General features: G+C 42.0%; 3 protein-coding genes across 3 annotated transcripts; 1 reads left to right on the top strand and 2 right to left on the bottom strand.

Moving 5' to 3' along the window:
• Positions 1 to 225: 225 nt before the first annotated feature.
• LOC102519390 (olfactory receptor 52B4-like) lies at positions 226 to 1,170 on the bottom strand. Its single transcript, XM_014556695.1, is given in 1 exon segment — positions 226 to 1,170. A coding segment is annotated over 1 exon segment (945 nt).
• Positions 1,171 to 10,896: 9,726 nt separating this feature from the next.
• On the top strand, positions 10,897 to 11,848 carry LOC102519637 (olfactory receptor 52B4). The gene is given in 2 exon segments (XM_006181664.2): positions 10,897 to 11,007; positions 11,009 to 11,848. Coding segments are annotated over 2 exon segments (951 nt in total).
• A 4,751-nt stretch (positions 11,849 to 16,599) lies between these two features.
• Positions 16,600 to 24,199, bottom strand: TRIM21 (tripartite motif containing 21). The gene is made up of 7 exons (XM_014556689.2): positions 23,991 to 24,199; positions 22,449 to 22,892; positions 21,849 to 21,944; positions 20,483 to 20,713; positions 18,599 to 18,621; positions 17,824 to 17,924; positions 16,600 to 17,552 (listed from the first exon to the last, which is right to left on the bottom strand). Exons 2-7 carry the CDS (start codon positions 22,854 to 22,856, stop codon positions 17,017 to 17,019), a joined length of 1,395 nt encoding a protein of 464 aa, XP_014412175.1. The 5' UTR covers positions 22,857 to 22,892; positions 23,991 to 24,199; the 3' UTR covers positions 16,600 to 17,016.
• Between the last annotated feature and the right edge of the window lie 1,043 nt (positions 24,200 to 25,242).

Genomic DNA, 25,242 nt, shown 5'->3' with positions numbered 1-25,242 from the left:
GAGCAATGTCTCGAGGTAGGTAAGTGGAATGAGGACTACTTCACCACATCAAGGCACAGAACAAACCAGGAAAGATTAGTCTAGCAATTATCCATAATTCATCTCTTTCCAAACGCCTATCTAGAGCTATCGACTAGCAATGAATTAAAAAGGTGAACTCATTTGTTTCTCAGACTCTGAGTGAGAAATGTGGAGAAAACAGTACTTTTGCCTCCATTCTGAAAGTCATACCTTTTTTGAAAACAAAACTTGAGTCACCTGGTCCCGGATTTGTTTGGTTTTGATCCCATAAATGATGGGATTCAGCATAGGAGGAGCCAGAATGCAGACATTGCCCAGCAGAGAGTGAATATGGAGTGGGATATGGTGTCCAAACCTCTGAGTAAGTGTTGTGAAGATGGCAGGCCTATAAAAGAGAATGATGACGCAGACATGGGAGCCACATGTGTTGAAAGCTTTGTGGTGAGCATCTTGAGAAGGGATGCAGAGAACAGCATGGAGAATAAGCACATATGAAATGAAAATTAGCACAACATCTAAGGTCACTGTGGACATTAGGACAAAAGACCCATACCAGATGTTTACTCATATGTCATCACAGGAAACACGGGCCAAGACAATGTGCTTACAAGCCGTGTGTAGAAGAATGTTATTTCTGCAAAAAGTCAGTATTTTCAGAAGAAATATTATGGGGAAAATTGTAGCATAACTTCTCAGGAATATAGTCACACCAATTTTCCCTATCAGTGCATGTGTAAGAATAGTGGTGTATCTCAGTGGGTAGCATATGGCAATGTAGCAGTCAAACGCCATCACCAGTAAGATCCCTGACTCAGAGATGAAGGTGGAATGGATAAAGAAAAGCTGAGTGATGCAGCAATCCAGGGAGATCTCCCCAGCATGGAACCAGAAGATGGCCAAGGCCTGAGGTGCTGTGCACGTGGAGAGGACAAGGTCTGCTCCGGCCAGCATGCAGAGGAAGAGGTACATGGGCTCGTGGAGGCTGCGCTTCGTGAGGATAATGCTGATGAGCAGACTGTTCCCAAGCAGGGCGATGGTATAGGAAATGAAGAAGGGGATGGAAATCCACAAATGCTGGTCCTCAAGGCCGGGGATGCCCAGCAAGCGGAAGACTGTGTGGCTAACACCAATGTGGTTTAAGGTCGTCATACCTGGAGCAGATGACCTGGGACCTCACTTTCTGTTTATAGACACAGTTCAACTTTTAGACTGTACTCAGAGCTTATGGCACCTACCTGATTCGTTTCCATAGGGGTGATGGAAACATAGGGTTAAGAATTGCATATCATCTGCTTTTTTTTTTTTTAATGAGGTAACAATCTTAGAGGGAAGATGGACATTTATATATCTAACTAAATTAATATGTTAAGAGAACATATTAGTTGTACAAAGGAAAACTCCTGTGGGAACCTGATGGAATGGATAATTCAGTCTATTTGGCTGTTGGATGTCATTGGATGGATATAAATTAGGGGGAGGATGGGATGAAGTTATTTGGGAATTTAAGGATAAACTGTTGTCATACAAATATTTAATGCATTTAAAACAGTTTGCACCCCTGTGTGATTGTGTGATTACATCTATCACACAATGGTAAGAAAGAAACAAAAGTATTTTGGCTCTGATTACAAGTTAAGGGATTTGGTGCTATCGTGGGAGGAGTTAGTTGATCACTGCGTTTTTAAATTATAGAGCATTAGATATCATTCTACTTAGTGCCAGAGAAACATCTTAATATTCTCAAACATCTACTTTAGTCCCCATAACCCTCTAGTGTAGATGGGGTACTCTCCTTTTCCTTCCTAAAAGTTTACACCATGCCAGTAAAAAACTTACTCACCTGCCCCAAATGCAGTCTTCATAGCCTAGAATGTGAGGACTCAAGGAGGACTCAGAGTGTTGGGTACCAGGGAGCAGGGATTTTTATGCATTTTCCTGAAGACTCCAGGGGAAGCTAATCCCCCAGGAAACCCGGATTCAGACTGTGTTTCCAACAGCACCCCCTCCATTGCATACACATGGGTCACTTTATTATGGCTCTCCATGTCTGTCAACACCATCCTCTCCTCCATAACTCCATCCTCGGATTGGGTGTGCACATATATTATTTCCAATAAATAGAATGTTTATGTCATTACACTAAATATTCCTGTTTTCATTTGAATGAGAATTGGTAACTATGAATCCTATCTTATATTGGTACAAATAAATTAACCACCAAGTATTTAGATTTAAAAAAATACTTATTCCTAATGGTTTTCTTTATAATTTTGACAAATTTTAAATGAAATTTGTTTCTTATTTTCATATCATTTCATATTCTAGAAACTGAAGTAATGGATTTTAATTGCTAATGAGAAAATTTTAATGTCTTCATTAAAATTTCAGTGTCTGTTATGTACTTATGTGAGTCAGGGCATAATGAAGAAATAATCTCTGTGCTCCTCTCTTTTGGCTGCCAGCAAATCTACAAGTAAATGCTTAGTTTGCACATTTCCCTATAGCTTTTTGCTGGTAATATATCTCCACACTTTAAAATATTCTCTGTTTTTCTTCATTCATTTAGCCCAAATAAGTGCTTATGTATATATTTGTAAAGAAGAGACTGCTATGTGTGTGTGCATATGATGATAAATTCATAGATTTCTATTTAAAATGGTGGAATGAGCTTATTCAGGAAGACTCCCTGCCTGCTTAACTTACGGAAGTGTTCGATAAAACTAGTTTCCCATTAAATGCTTATTTAGAGATAATGAAAACACGGAAGAGTTACTTAAATATAAATTCCAATAAAACTTTCCTATAGATTCAGCCATTATTAACATTTGGCCACATTTCCCTCTCTGCCCTCTCTCTCTCATTGTTCTTAGTCTAAATTTTTGCTGTATCATTTGAGTAAAATATGCAGAGATCATGAGCCTTCATCTCTAAATATTTGGCATGTTAACTTCTAAGGACAGTCTCTTACCTATATAGCAGTGCAATGACCAAATTCACATTTCACATTGATACAATGTTTTAATCCAAAATACAGCACATATTCAAATTTCGTTTTCCCCAAACTCTTTTTCATAGCAATTATTATTTTTCTTTTCATTCAATTTAGGATGAAATATTATTTAAAGTTGCCGTATATTTACTCCCCTTTAATCTGAAACAGTCCTTTAACTTTCTACTGTGTTTATGAAAATGCCACTTTTAAGAAAGTTATAGGCCCCCAGGTTTCATGGATTGCGCCTCAATTTGGATGTATTCCTCATGAGTAGATTCAGATTTCACATTTTTGCCCAGAATAATACGTAAGTGTTGCTGTTGTATCGTTATCGTTAGGTACCTGATGTAAGTCTTATAGGTGATGTTATCACTGATCTATAAATAGAATGGGTCTTCCAGATTTCTCCACTCTAGAAGTATTTCCCCACCCTTGCAAGCCGTGTAATCAGTGAAAAAAGTTGAGGCAATTCCTTGAGCCTGGGAGATACATTGTTCCCCAACAAACCTACATTTAGGGGTTTTAACATTTCCTGATGATTCTTGCCTGAATCAATTTTTATTTTGCTAGTTGCAAATGGTGTTTTGGCAGCTCAGTATTTCCCATTACATTTATTAGTTGGTATTCTGTTGTAAATAAGAGACTCCATGTTTATTGTTTGTTTATTTAGTATTAGGATGGACTCATGGATTCTTTTTTCTTCAATAACTTGTATAAACCAGTGCTATGATAATTCAATTTGCTACTCAAATTCTCCCAAGTTTAACTACTGAAAGCCACATCAAACTGGCTCTGGTAACCTTTGCCATATCTCTATCATTTTTTTTTTTTTTTGAGAACTTCCTTACATTTTTGCCCAAGATGTTCCAGATTCATCTTACAATTTTCTACCTCAGACATGGAATAAATTACTTCTCCAAGGTCCCTTAGATACTTTTAATGATGATAGTATTTTATCTTATTGTATTTATTCATTTATTTATTTATTTGAAGTATACTCGATTTACAATGCTGTGTTAATTTCTGGTGTATAGCATGGTGACTCATTTGTACATATATATATATATTTCTTTTCATATTCTTTTTTATTATAGGCCATTACAAAGTATTGCATATAATTCCCTGTGGTATACCTTGTTGTTTATTTATTTTATATATAGTTTATATATAGTTTATCTATTTTACATATAGTAGTTACTATTTACAAATCCCCAACTCCCAATTTATCTCTCCTCACCCCCTTTCCTCCCTGGTAACCATCAGTTTATTTTCTATGATGTGAATCTGTCTCTGTTTTGTAAATATTTTCATTTGTGTCCTTTTTTTTTTTTTCATATTCCACATATAAGTGATAGCACATAGTATTTTTCTTTCTCTTTCTGGTGTACTTCACTTAGAATGACAATCTCCAGGTCCATCCATGTTGCCGCAAATGGCATTATTTTATTCTTTTTTTGTGGCTGAGTAGTATTCCATTGTATAAATATACCACAACTTCTAACTAGTAAGCTGTCGATGGAAATTTAGGTTGCTTCCTTGTTTTCACTATTGTACATAGAGATAGTATTGCTATGAACATTGGGATGCATGTATCTTTTTTTTTCATTTTTCAGTTTTATTAGGTAGAATTGTTACAATTTGTACACATACAATATATTGCATGTAAATATATATACACAATATACTGCACATATTTTTTAAATTTACATATATGTACTGTTCATTGTTTCTAAGAATGTTTAGAGTTTTAGCTCTTTAAACTTAGTTATCAAAAGAATAAAGCCAACCACAAAATAAGGATTAATTCAAAAAGATACATATACCCTGCTATTAACAGCAACATTGTTTATAATTGCCAAGATATGTAGCATCCCAAGCGCATATCAATAGATAAATGGGTAAAGATGCAGCATACATACGTAATAATACAACTCACCCATAAGAAAGAAGGAAATTTTGCCATTTGCAGCCCTTCATTCACTTTTTTTTTTTCACTTCAAAAACCGGAACTTTATAACTGGCATAAACATTTCCATTGCATCAAAAACAACAAAATACCTAGAAATAAACTTAAGCAAGGAGATTACCTATACTCTGAAAACTAAAACATTGATGAAGGAAATTGAAGATGATACAAAGAAAATGGAAAGGTATCTTGTGCTCTTGGATAGGAAGAATCAGCATTATCAAAATGGCCACACTACCCAAAGGAATCTACAGCTCCAATGCAACCCCTGTCAAAATACTCACGGCATTCTTTACAGAACTAGAATAAACAATTTCAAAATTTATATGGAACCATAAAAGACCCTGAACTTCCAAAGCAATCTTTTGTAGGTCTTTTTTTTCCCTCTCTCTCTCTTTCTTCTTTTTGCTCTCTTTTCTTATGGTTTGATGACTAGAGAAGTTCCTTTAACATTTGTTGTAAAGCTGGTTTGGTGGTGCTGAATCCTTTTAGTTTTTGTTTATCTGTGAAGCTTTTCATTTCTCCGTCAAATCTGAATGAGAGCCTTGCTGGACAGAGTATTCTTGGTTGTAAATTTTCCCCTTTCGTTACTTTAAGTATATCATGCCACTTCCTTCTGGCTTGTAGAGTTCCTGCAGAAAAATCAGCTGATAACCTTATGGGAGTTCCCTTGTATGTTATTTGTTGCTTTTCTCTTGCTAATTTTAATATTTTCTCCTTATCCTTAATTTTTGTCAATTTGATTACTATGTGCCTTGGTGTGTTCCTCTTTGGGATGATCCTGTGTGGAACTCTCTGCACTTCCTGGACTTGGGTGACTGTTTCCTTTCCCACATTGGGGAAGTTTTGGGTTATTATGTATCTAAAAATTTTCTCAGGTTCTTTCTCTCTCTCTTCTTTTTCTGGGACCCCTATAATGTGAATATTAGTGTGCTTCATGTTGTCCCAGAGTTCTCTTAAACTATCCTCATTTCTTTTCATTCTTTTTTCTTTTTTCTGTTCTGCAGTAGTGATTTCCGCTAATCTGTCTTTTAGCTCATTGATCTGATCTTCTGCCTCATTTAGTCTATTCTGGGTTCCTTCTAGTGTATTGTTCATTTCAATGATTTTTATTCTTCAACTCTATTTGGGTATTCTTTATGTTTTCCAACTCTTTGTTAAAAACTTCAGTCTGTGCATCTGTATTCCTCCTGAGTTCTCTGAACATCTTTGACATCAATACTTTAAACTTTCTCAGATAAATTGCCTATCTTCTCATCATTTATTTCTTCTGGGATTTTATCTTGTACCTTGGCCTAGGAGATATTCCTCTGCTGCCTCATATTGTCTGTCCTTCTATTTATATTTTTAGGTAGGTTAGTTACATTTCTCAACCTTGGCCCTCTGTAGGAGACATCCTATGTGTCCCAGCAGTACACTCCTCTCTTGTCACCCAAGGGCCAGGGTCCAGTGTAGAGTCTAGCCTGTGTCTGTGGATTCCTTCCATAGGCTTTGGGATTGTTTTCTTATTTCTGGTATCTACCCTTGGCAGATAAGGCTGGACTAGAGGTTATGCAGGTTTCCTGGCAGGAGGAGCTGGTGCCTGCCCACTGCTGGGTGAAACTTGGTCCTGGGCCTCTGGTGGGTAGGGCCATGTCTAGAGGAATTTATGGCTTAGGAAGTCTGCTGATGGGTGGGGCTGTGTTTCCACCCTGTATGTTGTTTGGCCTGAGGCTTCTCTACAGGCTGTTGGGTGGGGCTAGGTCTTGGTGTCAATTATCCAGTCAAGATGTCAGTGTCCGGGAAAGCTCATGTAGATGAACACTCCCAGAATGTCTGCTACCAGCTTTTATGTCCCCTGGGTGAGCAGCAGCCACCGCCTGTGTCCCCAGGAGACCTTCCAAAACTAGCAGGTGGGCCTGGCCCAGGTTCTTCTGAAATTAACATAGCCAATATTTAAAAAAAAAACTATGAATGAAACATAACCTTTAAAAATTGTGAATCACTATATTGTATACCTGTAACTTACATGATATTGCACATCAACTCTATTTCGATAAAAAATAGATAAATAAAAAGGGAGAAAATTCCTCAATGAAAGAATCAAAGCATTAGATCTATATACAATACAAATAAATTTAAAATGGATTTGATTTTATTCAACATTTTATTATGGGGCTGTTAACATTGTTAGAATTTTATACACGTTGGCTTGAATGGATGGTGAATGAACAAATGAACATTTAAGAGAATCTAGGATTCTGGCTCCTGAAGTGTTTCGTGCCTTCTGGAAATCAGGGTTGAAGAGAATGCACTGGAATAAGTGCTTGGGACTTGATCAGGGTCCTAGCCATGTTCTCATCCTTTGCCCTGACCTCTCGCTCTCAAACTTCTCTCCCACCTCCTTTTCTCTCCTAAGCTCATATAAGCTCTCAGGCATACTTTTCACATGAGGCCCTGGCACTCAGACAAGAAAGGGTTAAGAGCTTTACAGTTATGTCACTGGCTTTAGAGGAGATCCTAGGGGAGAAGAAAGTCACATGAAAAAGCCCATGGTCCCCAAAGATGCTCAGAGGAAAATTATTTGCCTTCATTTCCTCCTCTGGCTTGGTCCCTTGGCCACTGCACACAGTCTGCTGGTTGTGGAAACACCCTGGAGCAGGGGCATGGCTCTAGCCTGTGGTTCCTGATGGCTATGCTGGACAGTTTGGGGTGACCCGAGATGTAGGTTGGTACTCACTGGGATAGCCTGGTGCTTCTGTGGGCCCTTCTGCCCACAGGCAGGAATGGTGGTGACTGACTGAATATAAAGGAGGTAGGAAATGATGAATTTGTTGATGAGAGACATGGGAAACAATAATGGATTGCCTTCATCATTTGGTCACCAAATGGAGCTATATTTGGAATTCTCTATCCCTTGAGAGCAGTCAGAGAGGACAGACCAAAATATTTCTGGAGAAGTTTTGTGGCATGGTGGAAATGGTGGAATGAGAGGCAAGACATCTTAACTCACTTCCTCTGTGACCTTGGGAAAATTGCCATTCCTTCTGTGGCCTTTGTAAATAATAAGTCATACAACAGGATTATTCTAAAGCAGAGATTGCCAAAATGGTTTTTGTAAAGGGCAAGAGCAAATATTTTACTCTTTTTACAAGTTTTGAACATGGTCTCTGTTGCAGCTATTCAGTCTGTCCTATGAAAGCAGTCATAGACAATACGTAAATAACTGGGCACTGCTGTGTTCCAATAAAATTCTATTTATAAAAGTAGGTAGTGGGCAGGATTTGGCCCACAGGCTGCAGTTTGATGGCCCCTGGTGTAAAGTGCCAACCATCGCTGGTATTTTATGTCTCTGACCCATGTTTGGGTGAATCCATATGGAACTGGTGAAGCGGGGGGTGTTGTCCTGTGAACTGCATTCACAAAGAGAGTTCTCTTTTCTGGTACAGGTGAGGGAACTGTCAGGCTGGAGGCAGGCATAAGAGTTGAGTAACCTCTGGAAGCTCCACCTCCCTAAGGAAACTGATTAAATGGGAGGAGAGTCAGCATGCTGAATGCATAGGCAAAATTATGACTTAGATAAGTCAGAACTTATGTCTGTGAGTGAGTTTGAGTGGGAAATGACTGCGTGTCAATTTGGGTGGATATATACATGAAGGGAAGTTTAAAAGTGTATATGTTCATTGTGAAGGGCTATTTGTGTGAACAGGAAAAATGTGTGTTAGTGTGTAGATCTTCATCAAAATTTGTGTGAGCAAATATGTGTGTTGTGCCTGTATAAATGAATGTGTATGATAATATGGTAATATGAATGGAAGTGTGTGTGTGTGTGTGTGTGCGCGCGTGCGCATGCACATACGTGGATTTGTAGCAGGCAGAGCTGGAATTGAACTCAGGTAGGTCTAAAGCCCATATGATGTTTCCTATATTACATTGTCTTACATGTCTTAGACATTCTTGTGAAATAAGAGAATTAGAAGGGAGTGGAGAGGAAGCCAAAGAAAGGTGACTAGGTAATCAACAAAACAAAATGGAAGTTTCTAAAGCTAATGGAAGCTTTGACCCTAATAGTTCTGGATTCAAATACCAGTTTAGCTACTAAGAGGTTGTTTGACTTTGGGCAGTTACTTATCTGAGAGTCAGTTTCCTCATGCATGAACCAGTGATACTTTAATTTCACAGATTTGGTGTGATGATTAGAAATAATAAATATATCTAATACTTGGTAGATATTTAATGGTTGATATTATCAAAGATATATTAATAATAGAAATTGGAGATTACTAATAATAAGAAATGAAAAGTAGTATTAGATATGGCAGTATGATAGATTATTTTAGAAAAGGAAGCTTTAGTAGCATATTGGAGTTACAAGTAAAATGGCATTGGGTAAAGATCAGGAAGGTGGTAAGAGGTTAGATGAAGAGAGAACACATCCCTCCTTTTGTAAAGCAAAGGTGAATGGAGGAAGAGACACCTGGACATATCTGCACACTAAGGATAAGGAGCCAACAGAGAGGGAGAGTTTGAAATGACCACCATGACAGATTAATGGGGAGAGGTACTTAAAAAGAAGAGAAGGCTGGGGTCCAGTGCACAGATGGAAGGCTAAGCCTTGAATAGTAGCAAGAGGGAAAAGACAATTCAAATATAAATTTGTAGATGGCAGAGTGAGGGTGGGGAGGTGAAGGGAATGAACGACGGATGAGTTTTGTTTTTCTCCCTGGGCCAAGAGTCAGGAAATTACAATCACCTGATGAAGGGGATGAAGGTGGAGTAGGGCAGACATGATGTGATTCAAAGATGATGTGGGTTGCCAAATTCTAGCTCTGCCATTTACTATCCAGGTGATCTTGGGTGGAGGATGACTTAAACTCTCTAACTCTGTTTTCTTCCCATCAGTAAAATGGGGGGAATGACTACAGTTCTCTCAGGGTGTGGTGATTGAGATAATGCACATGCAGCCCTTACACACAGCCGCTCCTAACTGATCTGTTTCCAACCTGCCTTCTCCCTTCCCCATCCTTCTTACGCAGTCCTGCCAGAGAGAGCTACCTAAAATGCAAACTTCACCGTGCCATTCTCTCATTATAAACTCTTCAGTGGCTCTTATTGCTTCAACATAAATTCTAAACTCTTTGGACTAATAACCAGAGCCCTCAGTGTTTTGGCCTCGACAGTCACTGTCTGACATTATTTCCTACCATTTCGTGCTATGTCCTCTATGCTATGGTAACCCTGAATTGTTATAATTTTCCTCCAAACTCCATGTCCTTTCAGGTCTCTGTGACTTTGTTCATGTTCTTCCCCCCTCGTATGACTTTACTTGGCAAACTCTTACTTATATTTCAAGGTTCAACTCAGGGTGACACTCTCAGAAAATCTTTTCTGAATTCCTAGGAAGTTCTCCATGTGTTCCACAGCTCCCTGTGTTGAACTTTTCCTCTATACTCTCTGTATTGTATAGATAGTTTATTTAACTGTCTGTCTCTCCCTGAAATAGGTCCTTCAGGAACCATGGTAGGTGCTTAGTAAGGTTTGTTAAATTGATAGTTAACTCAGTTACCATTTTCTTTGGAGATGCAGATCACATTTTTGATGGTCCAAGTGGAAACTGCAGTGTTATTCACAGCTCTTAACTGTTTATAATAGCCAGAGATATGTAATCCAACTTCTCATCAACTTTAGTTTTAAGGTGATGAAAAAAGAGACCCAGAGTAAGGAAGTAATTTTACTGAGATCGCATAGTTAGTGAATAGAATGGCAAGGAGTTTTAACCCATGTTTCCTGATTTCCTGACCAGAGCCTTTCCATTTCTCAACCAATGAAAAATGATCTGTCTCCACTTCCCTGCTCCAGTCCCATTCACCTTTATGGAAGGGGAGAAGAGATGACTGCCAAATCCTATACATCAACACCCAAATGACTCATTCTGGGCATGGCAACCCCCAACCACACTGGTACCAGCCACTCACTCTTCATTCTGCTGGGGATCCCTGGCCTGGAAGACCAGCACACATGGATCTCTCTCCCCTTCTTTATTTCCTACCTTGCTTGCTGTCCTTGGGAATTGCCTCCTTTTCTTCATCATCATCATTGAACACAGCCTCCATGAGCCCATGTACTTCTTCCTCATCATGCTGGCTGTGGCTGACCTCATCCTGTCCACTACCACTGTGCCCAAGGCCCTGGCCATATTCTGGTTCCATGCTGGAGAGATCTCCCTTGATGGCTGTGTCACCCAAATCTTCTTCATCCATGCCTCCTCCATTGCTGACTCAGGGATTCTGTTGGCCATGGCATTTGACCGCTATGTGGCCATCTGTGACCCACTGCGTTATACCACAGTGCTCAGTCACACAGTAATCATAAGGGTTGGCCTGGCTGTGGTCCTGCGAAGCTTCTCTGTGATACTCCCAGATGTGTTCCTGGTGAAGAGGCTGCCTTTCTGCCATAGCAATGTGCTACCACATACCTACTGTGAGCACATGGCTGTTGCCAAATTTGCTTGTGCTGATATTCATGTCAATGTCTGGTATGGTTTGTCAGTTCTTCTCTCTACTGTAGTGATAGATGCCTTGCTCATCTTGGTTTCCTACACCTTCATCCTCAGTGCAGTCTTCTGCCTCCCCTCCCGAGGAGCTCGGCAAAAGGCCCTGGGCACATGTGGCTCTCACCTTGGGGTCATTTCCATGTTCTACTTGCCTGGCATTTTTACCATAATTACTCAGCGGTTTGGGCATCATGTTCCTCTCCATACCCACATCCTGCTGGCAAATGTCTGCATGTCAGCCCCTCCTATGCTAAACCCCATCATCTATGGCATCGAGACCAGGCAGATTCGCGAGCGTCTGGTTAGTACTCTGTCTTCATGGTGGACATACTGCTGAGTTTATGTGACAGGTGATATGTTTATCAACGTAGAATCTTGCATTTTTTTTGCCTGCTTTGTAGAGATTTATGAACTAAGGATTATACTGACTGTGAACAAAGGGATCTGTCATTACTTTGAAAGATAGATTGCCATGTTACTTTAAGAAGGGCAGTGTTTAGAAAAGAGCATGAGCTTTCAGATCAGATTAGATTTGAGCCCTGGTTTCACCAAAAGTGATGTGTTTGATCTTGAAGTTACTTAGCCTCTTAGAGACTTTTCTTAGCACATGCATAGTGTCCTGAAAAATAGGAATATCAAAACCAAACTAAATCATATTAAACAATGAGAATTATTTCCTACAGTGAGCTTAGCTAGGACACTGCAATTAAAGCATCTAGACAGAATATATATTTAATTTCATCATATACAGACTTGAGAAATCTATATCTATGTCTATCTATAAACTTATTTTGAATTTGAAGTGGAACCAAAGAACAGAATAGAGAACTAGAAATAAACCCATGCATTTAACCCATGCATTCTTTGACAAGGGTATTAAGAATTCTCAGTGAGGAAAGAATAGCCTCTTAATAAATAGTTTTAGGAAAACTGGATATTTGCATGCAAAAGATTGAAATTGGACCCTTACACCACAGATGAAAATTAACTTTAAGTGGAATAATGGCTTAAATATAAGATCTGAAACTAAAAATCTTAGACAAAAATATTTAAAAAAAAACTTCTTGACATTGGTCTTGACAATGATTTTCTTGATTTCACATCAAAGTAGAGGCAACAAAAGCAAAATAAAGAAGTGGGACTACATCAAACTAAAAAGCTTGTCTAATAATGAAAAAACTAAAAAGCTTCTCTACAGAAAAACAATCAATCAACAAAATGGAAAGGCAGCCTATGGAGTGGGAGAAAATATTTTCAAATCATATATCTGATAAGGGGTTAATATTCAAATATGTAAGGAGTACTTGTAACTCAATAGCAAAACTCAATAGCAAAAAGCCCACAAAAAGCAAATAACCTGATTAAAAAATGGCAAAGGACCTGAATAGAGATTTTTCAAAGAAGACATACACATGGCCAATAGGAAGATGAAAAGATTCTCAATATCACTAATTATCAGACAAATGTGAATCAAAACCACAATGAGATATCACTTCACACCTGTTAGAATGTCTATTATCAAAAAGATAAGAGATAACAAATGCTGGCAAGGATATGGAAAAAAGAGGAACCATTGTACACTGTTGGTGGAATGTAAATCTGTGGAGCCACTATGGCAAACAGTATGGAGGTTCCTCAAAAAATTAAAAATAGAACTACCATATGATTCAGAAATTCCACTTCTGGAATTCCGATTCTGAAAACAATGAAATCACCGTCTCAAAGAGATATCTGCACCCCCATGTTCACTGCAGCATTATTTACAATAGCCAAGAGATGGAAACAACCTTAGTGTTCATTGAAAGAAGAATGGATAAATAAAATGTGATATACATATACATAAAATGTGATATATATTCTAGTCAGCCATATAAGGAAATCTTGCCATTCGTGACAATGTGGATGAATCTTGAAAACATTACACTACGTGAAATAAGTTAGAGAAAGACAAATACTGTATGATCTCATTTGTAGGTGGAATCTAAAAAATCAAACTCATAGAAACAGAATAGATTGGTGGCTGCCAGACATGAGGGATGCGGGTGAGGGAAATGATTGAAGGTGGTCAAGGGTATAAAATTCCAGTTATAAAATATGTTTTGAGAATGCAATGTACAGCATAATGACAAGAGTTAATAGTACTGTATTGTGTATTTGGAAGTCTTAAGAGAGTAGATCTTAAAAGTTCTCACCAGAAATGCAAATGTAACTATGAGGTGATGGATGTGTTAACTAACCTTATTGTGGTAATCATTTAGCAATATATATGTATATTAAATCATTGCGTTTTACACCTTAAGGTTACAAAATGTTATGTCAATTATACCTCAATAAAGTTGGAAGAAAAAAAGAAAATGTGGTGCACGTACACAATGGAATGTTATTCAACCATAAAAAGAAGGGAATCCTGCCATTTGTGACAACATGGTTGAGCCTGGAGTGCATTATACTAAGTGAAATAAGTCAGACACGGAAAGACAAATACTGCATAATTTCTCTTCTATGTGGAATCCAAAAAAATTGAACTCATAGGAGAGAGCAGAATGGTGGTTGCCAGAGGCACAGGGGTAGGGGAAATAGGGAGATGCTGGCTGAAGGGTACAAACTTTCAGTTTGGGGACCTAATGTACAGTATGGTGATTATAGTTAAAATATGGGATTGTATACTTGAAATTTGCTGAGAGTTGATGTTAAGTGTTCTTGCTGTACATACAAAATAGTAACTATGTGAGGTGATGAATCTGTTAATTAGCTTGATTGAATTAATCATTTCACAGGTATACATATATTTAAGTGTACACCTTTTTAGACACGATTTTTATTTGTTAATTATACCATAATAAAGCTGGAAAAATTTAAATATAAGATAGTTTCATAAGTAAAAAAGGAAGGGGCACCATAATCTTTACATTTCTTGACTATACTTTTACCATAGATAGAACTAAGAAATACAAAATATTAGCAGGATCTGGAACATACTTCACGCAGAGTAAGCAGTTAAGTGAGTAGGCCGTGGGACCCAGGTCAAAGGTCACAACTCGCCTGTGTATGAGGTAAGAGGTAAATGTACGCATGCGCCAGTTATGTAAGCCTGTGAACGAAGAAAGTAAAGGTACGCATGCGCTAGTAGCATTATGTAAGTAGTATGAACAAAGGAATGAGCATGTGCGCGCAGGATAGAGAAAAGCAGGACAAGTGCGCCACGCGGGCGCGCGCCATCTTGTTGAACTAGGATAAAGTGCTGTTTCGCTCCTTGCCGGCTCCTCGCGCAGTTTGTTTTGTGGTACGGCGGCTCCTCACACATTTTTCCGGTTGGGCAGCTTACCTCCTCGAATCCCCCTTCAGCCCCTCTCAGGTGACAGCAGTGGGTACATTTTTAACTTCTTTCTGCCTTAGCTCGTTTAGCCTTAAAATTTTGGTGTAATAAGTACTTCTTGTAATTCAAAAGGAATTTGTAGAATCAAAGGAGATCACAAAAGTCAGTAGGCCTTATTTGAATTTTAAAGGATAGTATTAATCAAAATTAGAATTGCTGCTGGTAGAATCTTTCATTTCTTAAGAGAATTTTTGTGTGCTATGCTGGGGTGTACCTGGAAGACTTGTTAGTAATTATTGGTGGGGAGAAAAGTTGAGATACTATGAAGTATCTACTATTTAATACCTTTTGGTGGAGACCAAGGGGATGGTAGTATGTCATCTGTGTAATGTACAACTCTAAGTATCAGGGTAACCCAGTATGCCAAGGTACTTTTTGAGAAATGAGAGTATTTAAGTTTATATCATTATGGTAGTCTCCTCTCACCAGTGTATCAATTGTAGGGGAAAAAAAAATCATTTACATTGGTCAACCCCAAAGCAGAGACACAGAGAAGCAGAAAAGCTGGTTTCATAACTTACCCTTCTACTAAAAAGTATTTCTCCATGACCCACATTGGATACATACGAATCCAACCCTTGCCAGTACATTCCATTCATATAGGACTGAGTTCTCCATATTCTTCCTCCAGTGTATCAACCAAAGCACTGGTTGACTTTGCCAGCTTATACTGGTTTAGCTGTGTAATGTCATCATCTTGCCCAAGGATACTCTTCCTTTTATCTTTCCTTTTAAGTATCTTCTTTCTGTCCAGTGTTAAGATAGACCATTACTTATCTCTAGAAATAACTCTTTTACCAATAAGGTCTTTTAAAGGTCACTGACATCTTTGTATAGTATCTAAGTTTTTCATGAAATATTTAGTAGATGTGCTAAGGGAAATCTGAGATTCTATTTTCAATGAGGAATCAGGGTTCCTGGAAGGGTAGTGGCTCTCACACAGCCCGCTATTGCTCAGGTGTAAATCTTTATTGCTCCAACCTTAAAAGCTTAAACTCAAGAAAGTGCTGAAACCAGGTGATGCTGTTACCTCAGTCCTGGCTTTCATACCAATCAGGGTTCAACTGGAGAAGGAGAACTAGCAGGAGATAAACATTAAGAGATTTATTTATTTATTGCAAGGAATTCGCTTATGCAACTGTGAAGGCTGGCAAGGCAAGTTGTAAACCCACAAGGCAGGCTCTCAGGAAGGACAAGCTGGGACTCCTGGGCATGGGCTGAAGCTGCCCTTTATAAGTGGAATACCTTCGACTTCAGGGAAGTCTCAGTTCTGCTCTCAAGGCCTTTCACCTGATTGAACATTAGGCCCACCCTGCTTATCAAGGACAGTCTCCCCTGTTTAAAGTCAAATAATTGTGGACTTTGATGACATCTACAAAACATCTTTACAGCAACATTGGGATTAGTGTTTGATTGAAAAACTGGGGGCTTATAGCCTAGGCAGTTGGCACATCAAAATACCATCACCCCTGCCATTTATATCAATACACCCTTTAACCAACTCCACTATCAACAAGATGTGGTTGGGAGATAATGGTGGAAATGGGGGAGCACAGCAGGCTGGATATTTAACATGGCAATCTAAGGCATGCAGAATTCAGCCTTTGTTTTAAAATATGTTTTTCTATAGGCAGTGTGGAGCCACTCATGATCAAATGAGTGTATGCTGGGAAGATAATCCTAGATGTGTACGAAGGCAAGGAAAGACGGAACAGGTTGAGGCACAGTTTATTTAGGAAGTCCTTTGCAAGATACATAGTAGAGATCTGACCAAAGGCCTAGAGAAGGAGAGGAGAAAACAAAACTTGAGTCGCATAAAAAAGGCAGAAGCATGTTTTCATTGATCCAGATGGGTTTGGGGGCCATCTACAAGTAGCATGTTTCATGGAGGGAGTCATAAAGCAGTGCAGGGCAGGAATATTGGTGGTGAAGGTCATTTGACATAGACTTCCAGTGATCTCCCTGCTAAAGTTGGCTGGCTGGCATCCTGACACCTCTGCAGAGAAAAAGGTGGTTCAGAGGTCGTGGGCAAATGAGGCAGGGCTAGTGGCTGAGAAGGGGAACCAATAGAGGTGTGTTGGTGTCCAGAGAGAGCCATTGACAGTCTCTGGATCCCTATCAGCCCATCCTCAGGGACAGAGGATCAGAGGGGCCGCATTTTTTCCTCCATCATTGAAACCAGGATTGAAGAAGGGCCTTAGAGGTCCAGCGAAGGCACATTCGGAGAAGGTATAGATGAGGGAGCCATGGTCAGTGATATTGTAGAAGGAGACAGTGCTGGCCTCATAGTCCAGAAAGACCCCAACTCGGCATGGAGGCACCTGAAGGTGGAGGGGAGTAGAGGGGCAGGTGCCAGCTTCATACTTTTGTTTGTTCCATAGCCAGATTGTCCAGAAGCCATTGCTGGGGTTGAGCATAAAATGCCCCTTCCTCCGCACAGAGTCTCTACAGACCCCCAGGTCCCAGGCCTCCTTTCCTGTCACATCTACCTCCCAGTAAAGTTTTCCGGAGTCAAAGCACTGGAAACCCAGGACCATGGGGTAAGTATCAAATCTTTCCTCATTTTCAGGCACCTTCTGCTGGATGTCTCCAAACCTCACTTCTCTCCGATTCTCCGAAAGGATGAGCCATGGATTGGCTGTACGTGGATCCAGTGTGATGTGTACTGCAGAGAGAGGACCAGAAGAGTGTGGGGAGTCAGTAATTCTGTGCCTGTGGTGGGGACATGAGGATGAAGGGGTGATCCTGAGCCTCACTGTGTGAGGAAATGACTGCCCAGCCAACTCCGACCCTTGCCCTGACCTTTGGGGTATTTCCACCCCTGCCCCACCTACTGTAGCCTGTCACCTCTCCCCAACTCTGGGATGCACTGCGCACCCTCGTTATCCCCTTCTGCTCCCCAGCAGGTCAGACCCACAGCCTGGTGCTGGCCTCACCACCATGCGTCCTCAGCATCTTTTTCAGCCCGGGCACACAGCACACACTCTCTAGGTCTGGGGAGACAATGTCTAGCTTCTCCAGGTTCCAGTTCTCACTCCTGGGGGAAAAAGAGTTAGAGACTCTATATCCAACACCTACATCACCCTTCCCAAATCCTGTTGCTCTACCCACCCTTGTTCATGATAGATTTAATTCAGTGCAAATTTGCAAACACCTCTTGTGTTAGGATCCTGGGGATGGAGGGCAAAAGGAAGTAGGATTCAGTTTCTCTCCAAGCCTTGCTGGTTACATGAGCCTCTGCAGCACATGGACAGCCTGTATCTCCTCTCCAAACCTAAGGTCAGCCCGCAAGCACATTCTGTTTCATTTAACAGGCAAGTCGTCTGATATCGTCTAAATCACTGCTGTGAGGAACCTCAAGAAGTCTCACCTGTGCCGTGGGTCTTCCCCATGGCTCTTTCTGGGAGGTTTGAAACTGGTTAGATTCTTTTTAAAGAAGTCCCAGTGGTTTGTAGGCTCAGAACTCCCCAGTTTGTCTAACTTTGCATTGTGAAGATGTTACAGTCCAGTTACTTTGGGCAGCTCACCAATTGAGATGTCCATGAATTAGCCTTCTGAGACCAGCAAATATTTGATGGAGGATTGGGTCTTCGAGGACAAGGAGGAGGATGGGGAAAACTTCAGTGGATGTTTCCTAACTCAGAAATCTTTTTTAACAGGTATATATGCTTCCTGCCAACCCCTCCTCTAACAAAGAAAACCTCTCCTTACCTTTCCAGGACACTTTTCACCTCCTGAGGAGAAAAGAGACACAGGGTAAGTTCTGGAGACACTGGTTTTATGGTTGAGACTTCAGTCCTGTGGTGACATGATACAACCCTGAGGTGCACGGACAGTGCTCTGCCGCATTCCTCTGTGCCAAGGCCCAAAAGACATTTCTGACCAGCTTGGAACAAAAGGGACATGGAGGTGCTTGTAAGGTAAGCAGAAACCTAGCATGCATGTGACCTATAGCTAGAGGAAGGGAGGTGACTCAGAAAAAATATTAGAAGGACCGGCTCCTTGGTGGGGGCGGGTGGGAGAGTGGAAAGGAGCAAATAGCGCAGCCTGGCTGAGGCCCAGAGACAGTCACGGAGAAAGAATGGCCAAGTCAGGATGCACAGAACCTGCTCTCGCTGTGGGGTCGCACTGTCCGGGGAGGAAGGGCTGACTAGTTAAAGCTCTGTCCCATGCTGTATGTGAAACAGGGATGTGATACTGAAACATCTGCAAATATACTGTTGCAGGGGTTGGGGGTCCTTACTCGGGAGTGGGCAGGCTCCTAGGCCCTGTCAAACATGCCTGAGAAAGCTCTGCTCGATGTTGGGCAGAAGCAAGATTTAGACAATGGGAAGAAGAGATCCTGAGAAGTCATGTCAACCTCATTAGCTTTTGTGCACAAACCAGAAAGAAATGGTCTCATGACCTCGTCTGACTGAGAGACAGTGGAAAGATGTGGGGAAAAGAGGAGCCACAGAATGTCCCAGCAGAAGGGACTTCTGAGACCATCTCGTCCATTGTTTCCCAAAGTGAGGCCAGCAAACGCCTGTCATCGGCGGATGTGAGATGATTGTAAGTGGGAAAACACATCACTGAATTTGTAAAAATAATTATGTGCTTATTTTAGTCTTAGCTTTACCTCTTACTATTCTGGTGAACTTGGTTCAGATTTTTAGTTTGAGTCTCTCACTAAATCTCTTAACATCTCTGCACCTTAGTTTTCTCATCGATGAAATAAGAATAATATAATAGTAGCATCCACCTCATTGCATAGTCACGAGGGACTGAACACTGGCATATGTGCTACTTAAGAATTTGCAGTCATTAATATTACTGTTATGAAACAAATTAGGAAAAATAGTAACATCAACACATAATTTCTTGGCTGCTATTGCTTGGGACAAATTTCCTTTTAAATTCTATTTATTCAGGTAAAATCGTGAGATAATTTAAAGAAAAAAATAACATGCTAAAATCATTTGGGTAGTTCACAGAAATAGCAGAAAGTGTAAAGATGGTAATTTATGACTAAAGTTTGGAGAACCCTTGTCATTGAGCCCACTACCCCTGTTTCACAGATGGAGAAATTAGGTTGAGGAAAGGAAAATGACTTGGGGTTACGGAGAGAAATTTGTGGCAGGGCTGGGGCTGGGCTGCCGTCTTTTAATTTTCCATTCAGTGTTTTTAGTTATGTTACATTTATGAAAATCTTCCCATGGCCAAACACTCATCTAAGAGCCTTACTGGATTCTTTTATTTAATCCTTACAAAACCCTTTTGAGATATGTAATCTTATAATACGCATTTAGCACAGGAGAAACCTGACCTTCAGAAAGATTAAGGAACTTTCTCTAGGTCATGGATCTGGTACGTGTTAGAGCAAGCACCTTCCAGAGATGTCCATTTCTTTTGATTTCTGCGTGGAATATTCCTTCCTAAATTTGTACTTTTCCATGCCTCGAGTGCAACCCACTCATGGGTCCAAATTCTAGTCTGTTCTACTTAAGACAATTCCAGGGACCGAGTTTCTGTGTGCTCTTAAGGTAACCCCTAGGAGCTCTGGCTTTTTTCAGTTACTGCCTGAATCTCAGAGCAGAGCCTGTCCTCAGGCCTCACCTGCAGCAGCTCCAGCGCTGAGCCCCGACTCCTCCTCTCCAGCTCTGCGATCAGCTCCTGCAGGATCTGGCTCTGCTGGGCCAGCCTGGCCTCTGTCGCCCCCAAGACTCTCAGCTTTTCCCTCTCATCCTCCTCCAGCTTCTGCAGTTGCCTCTGCTCCTCTTCCGCCAGGAAGTTTTTCTGTCTCACAAACTCTTCATGAATCCTCAATTTGTGTGCTTCAACCTTCCCCTTTGGTGTCCATGGAAAGAAAGAGGTGTTGTTTTTATTTTTTAAATCAAAATCTCTTAAGCTTTGGGAGAGGAAGTGTTCCTATCTGTTTCTATTCCTTGTAGATGCACCGCTTGGCTCCCTCTGGGAATAAGCGCGCGTGAGCACGCGCACACAGACACACCCACACCCACACCCACACGGTTTTGCTGGGGAGGCTGGTGGGTGAGGCTTCTGGGCCTAAGAGGGAAATGGGACTGGTGTGGGGGGTGCACCACAGCTGCCCTACAACCACAGCTGCATCAGCCTATGGTATCAGAGACTTCCTCCACATCCTTTAAGTCACCACACAGACCTGCCCCTTTGTCTTCATATCTCAGTAAGTAGCAGAAACACCTGCCTCCACCCACAACAATGTCACAAAGACAGGCTCACAACACCATTCCTAAGTCCTGGGGAAAAGGAGTCTTTGAGGTATTCTTTGCTTGGCCTCTCCTGCTTGTGACTGGAGGGTCATTCAATGACATGGGATGACCCCTTTTGCTACCACAGCCTGATTCACCCTTCCCCACTCCCAAATATTCCTCTTCTGGGATCACCTGGTCAATGATCTCCTTGCACTCTTCTCTAGTCCCTGACCCACCCCACCTCCTAATCTTTGGTGCAAAACAAGCTGTAGATCCCCATTACACTTCTGACCAGTGACCTGGACAAGGTCCAGCAACCACCTGGTTGGACTGGTTTTCCTACTTTAAGGTCTTGATGGTTCCCTTAAGTCTGTTCCTTGCAGCCCTCGTCATTTCCTGACAGGCCTAGCCATTGGGCATCTCTCCTTAGATTTCTCTGTCCCAGATATTGAGGAACTGGTGCTGTCATCCCCTAAGACTGGGCTCAAGGAGCAGGAGCTTTAGGGTATGTCTTGTCCCTCAGCACCTTCTCCTAAGACTCTTGATCTTTGTGTCTAATTGGAGCTCTTTGAGCGCCACCCTTTTATTCCCCTCTATCGGAAGACCTAGGGGATGGCTGGTTCTTGGAGAGTGAGAGATAGGGACTCTTCTCAGACAGGCATTGCTATGGTTAGGGCTTTCTTGAGTCCAGGACCCTGGACCCTCCCCAGGCTTCTGATCTCATGTTCCCTTCGGGACGTGACTCTTGCCTTCCAGGCTGCTCTCTTCATTGAAACATCCACTTCCAGCTTCTCAGCCAACTGCTGCCCATTTTTTAGTTTCTCTAATGCCACCTGGAGCTTCTCCTGCAGAGAAAGGTAGCAGGTTAAGCCCCGTCAGACCGAGAAGTAGAGTAGGGTGGTGTGAGGTGGGGGAAGATTATACTGGTTCCTTGAAAAGTGTGAGTGCAGAGGAGGAGGGAGGACTCCAGTCTGACTGGGGTAGGAATTCTGTGGATGGGAAGATTTTGGAAAAAGTCTGATATTTCTTACAAAACAAAGCCACACCACTGGGGTGGAAGGGGTGGGAAGGGTGGTGAGGGGATGCTACTCATTCCAGGAGGCCACAAAGAAACACAATCCTTACAGCATTTTCCCATAACATATCCGCTGATCTTGGGGAATGAAAAAATTGTGCTGAGCTTGCAATTCTCCCCTTAAATTAGACATAGAAGGCAGGAGACACACTTTCTTTCCTCAACCCCTCAACTCCACGGGTGACTCTCTCCCATCCCCAGCTCTGAGTAACAAAGCAGTCATCAGGGCCCCATCTCCTTTCTACCTGTTTGTGCTTCCATGCTAAGGCCTCACCTGGTACTCACGAGCAGCCTCCTCCACAGGGACCATGGGGTGGTCACGGTGTTTCCGGGATTGGGAACACACCCAGCAAAGGGCCTTCCCATCTGCCTCGCAGAACAGGTGAAGTCTCTCTCTGTGCACCGCACACAGCTCTCCCTGTGTGCCCTCCTTGGCACCCTGGCTGATTTGTTTAAGGTTGTCCACCACGTTGGCCAACTGCCTATTGGGCCGGAGGTTCCTGAGCAGGAAGCAGAGCCGGCACACAGGACAGACGCTGCCCCCATTTTTCCCAACTTCAGAGATGCATTCTCGGCAGAAGCTGTGACCACATTCAATGTTCACGGGCTCCACCATGGTATCCAGGCAGATAGGGCACGTGACCTCCTCCCACATCATCGCCAAGGGCACTGCTGAGGCCATGGGGGTAATGTACCTATTAAGCAGCACTGGGGAGATCTTGCAGGGGCCCAGTGGGGAGAGGAGAAAAGGAAAGGGGGAGAGAAGAGTGGTGAGAGAAAAACAAACAATTCAAAGGAAAACAGGAGGGAGTGAAAACAAGAAAAGTCAAGGACGTCAACCTGAATAACACAAGCTCCTCCGTCACAGTCTGGTCCACTGATCAGACAGAAGGAGAAACTGAGTCCCCAAACGAGACAGCGAAAATTGCTGAGAAGCTGAGATGAAGCTGTTACAATCCTACTTTCATCATGTCCTTCTCTGCTTAAACCCTCATGCCCAGGCTTTACCCACCAATCTTCCATCTCAGGCCACCAGTCCTCCACTTTCTTGAGAAGCTAATCCTAATAATAGTGACCATTTACCATTTACCTTCCATGTGTCAGGTGCTAGACACTTCATCTACATCTTCATTAATCTTTGCAATAATGGCAAAAAATATATATATACTCACACATATACACATATGAATATATACATAAGAATATATTTTTTCTTATATATTCTCATAAGTACATATGTATATCTGTATGGGCATATATGTGTATATGTATATACATATGTGTATACGCACACGAATGTGTGGGTGATTGAGTACACCCTGGGCTCTTCTCTCAACTACTCTGAACCTGGTACCTGTCTTTGTTTCCCCCAGGGCATAGACCCATACATTTCTAACAGCCTGAGCAACCCTGCCCCTTTCACCTCCAGGGGGTACTTTTGGGGATGGGAGTCTTGGAGATTGCAGGTCTACCCCACACTGGGTTCCTCTGGACCATCCTCCAAGCTAGGCTGCCTTCAGTGCTAGTTCTCCTGGCTTCCCCAGGCCTCTTGTCCCGGCTCAGGTGCCAGCAGCAGGGCAGCCTAGCTCCTTCTGGGGCACCTGGAAGTCAAGTTCACAGCCTAGCTTCCCCTCAGGCAAACGTGCGGCACCGGAAGAACTGCTGGGTTAGGGTTGAGGGGGCCCTGCTGAGGGAAAACTGAGACCAAAGGCTCTAGGGGAGGGAACTGGTTGGAGGGGGCTTTTCAGATCTGGGGCAGGGTAGAGCGGTCCCTCAAGGAGGGCTGGGGTACCTCGATCTAGGCAAGTTCACTTACCTCTTCAGAGGACTCAGCAGCTGGTTCCTTATTTCACTTTCGATTTCCCGTCAAAGGCGAGTCTGAGAGGGAGGAGGGTGAAGGGAGGGGAAAGTGGGAGGGGCAAAGAGAGGAGGAGGGAGGAGTTAGGGCGTTGCAAGAGTCAGAAGCCTCGGGCTCGGGTTTCTTCGAGGCGGGGACTGTGTGAAAGCGCCACAGCATTCAGTCCTTGCTTTACGCTCCCGCCCATGTCCTCTCTGTCTAATAGAGGAAAATATCGTATTTGTTACGTGGGGGCGTCATGATACTTCCTTTGACGCAGGCCTACCTGCCACGCCCACGTGCGGGAGCTGCTCTGAAGGAGGTTTGGATGGACAGAAGGGGTGCCCAGAGCTCTCCTGCGAAGGCCACCTTCTGTTTCCTACTCCCAGAAACATTTCCTCTTCAGGAGACTTGGTATTCTTTTAACATGGGGAGAGATTTATTCCCCATGCTCCCCAAGGCAGCATCACACGAGTGAGTGGTAAGATGGGAGTGAACATTTATTGAGCACCAACTGTGTGCTTATCACTGACCTAGGGGTTTTCTCAGATTGTTTTATTATTTTTTAAATTGTGGTGAAATATACATAACATAAAATTTGCCATCTGAACCTTTTATTCCCCTTCAATCAAGGTTGATTTTACTTCCCCAGAAGACACTTGATAATGTCTGGAAACATGTTTGGTTGTCACATTTGGGGAGAGAGGGATACCACTGGTATCCAGTGAGTAGAGGTCAGGGATCTGATTAACATCCCACAACGCATGGGACAGTTCCCCACAGAAAAGGATTATTCAGCTAAAAAGTCACTAGTGCTGAGGCTAGAAACTCTGTACTAGCATAAAAGAAGTACTGTCCTTAGATATAGGCAGTGGCCCTGCCCCTGGCCCCATTCCTTAGGGGGTTCCCATGTTTTGATTTTTCAGAGGAAGGTTTCCCCCATTGCCTAGGAACAGCTGAAACTGGTAGTGATATATGAGTGGAGTTCCTTGAGCCCTGCCCAGAAATTGTGTGAGCCTCAGTCCCCACTTCTCCCTTTAGGGCTCTAAGAAACTTCCTATGCATGGGATCCACTAAAAGTCACAAGGATTTCGGCACTCATGTTTATGGAATTGTCTAAGGGCTGCAAGATTCTACAAAGAAGGCCTAACACACTTTTTGCTCCTGATGACTGACAGTATTTCTTTCACTAGATTGTGTGAGATTGGATCACTAAAATGACCCAATCATG

Source organism: Camelus ferus, chromosome 10 (assembly GCF_009834535.1).
Source record: "Camelus ferus isolate YT-003-E chromosome 10, BCGSAC_Cfer_1.0, whole genome shotgun sequence".
NCBI classification, from domain to species: Eukaryota; Metazoa; Chordata; class Mammalia; order Artiodactyla; family Camelidae; genus Camelus; species Camelus ferus.
The sequence above is the reverse complement of the archived record's forward strand: the minus strand, read 5'-3'. Positions and strand labels throughout refer to the sequence as shown.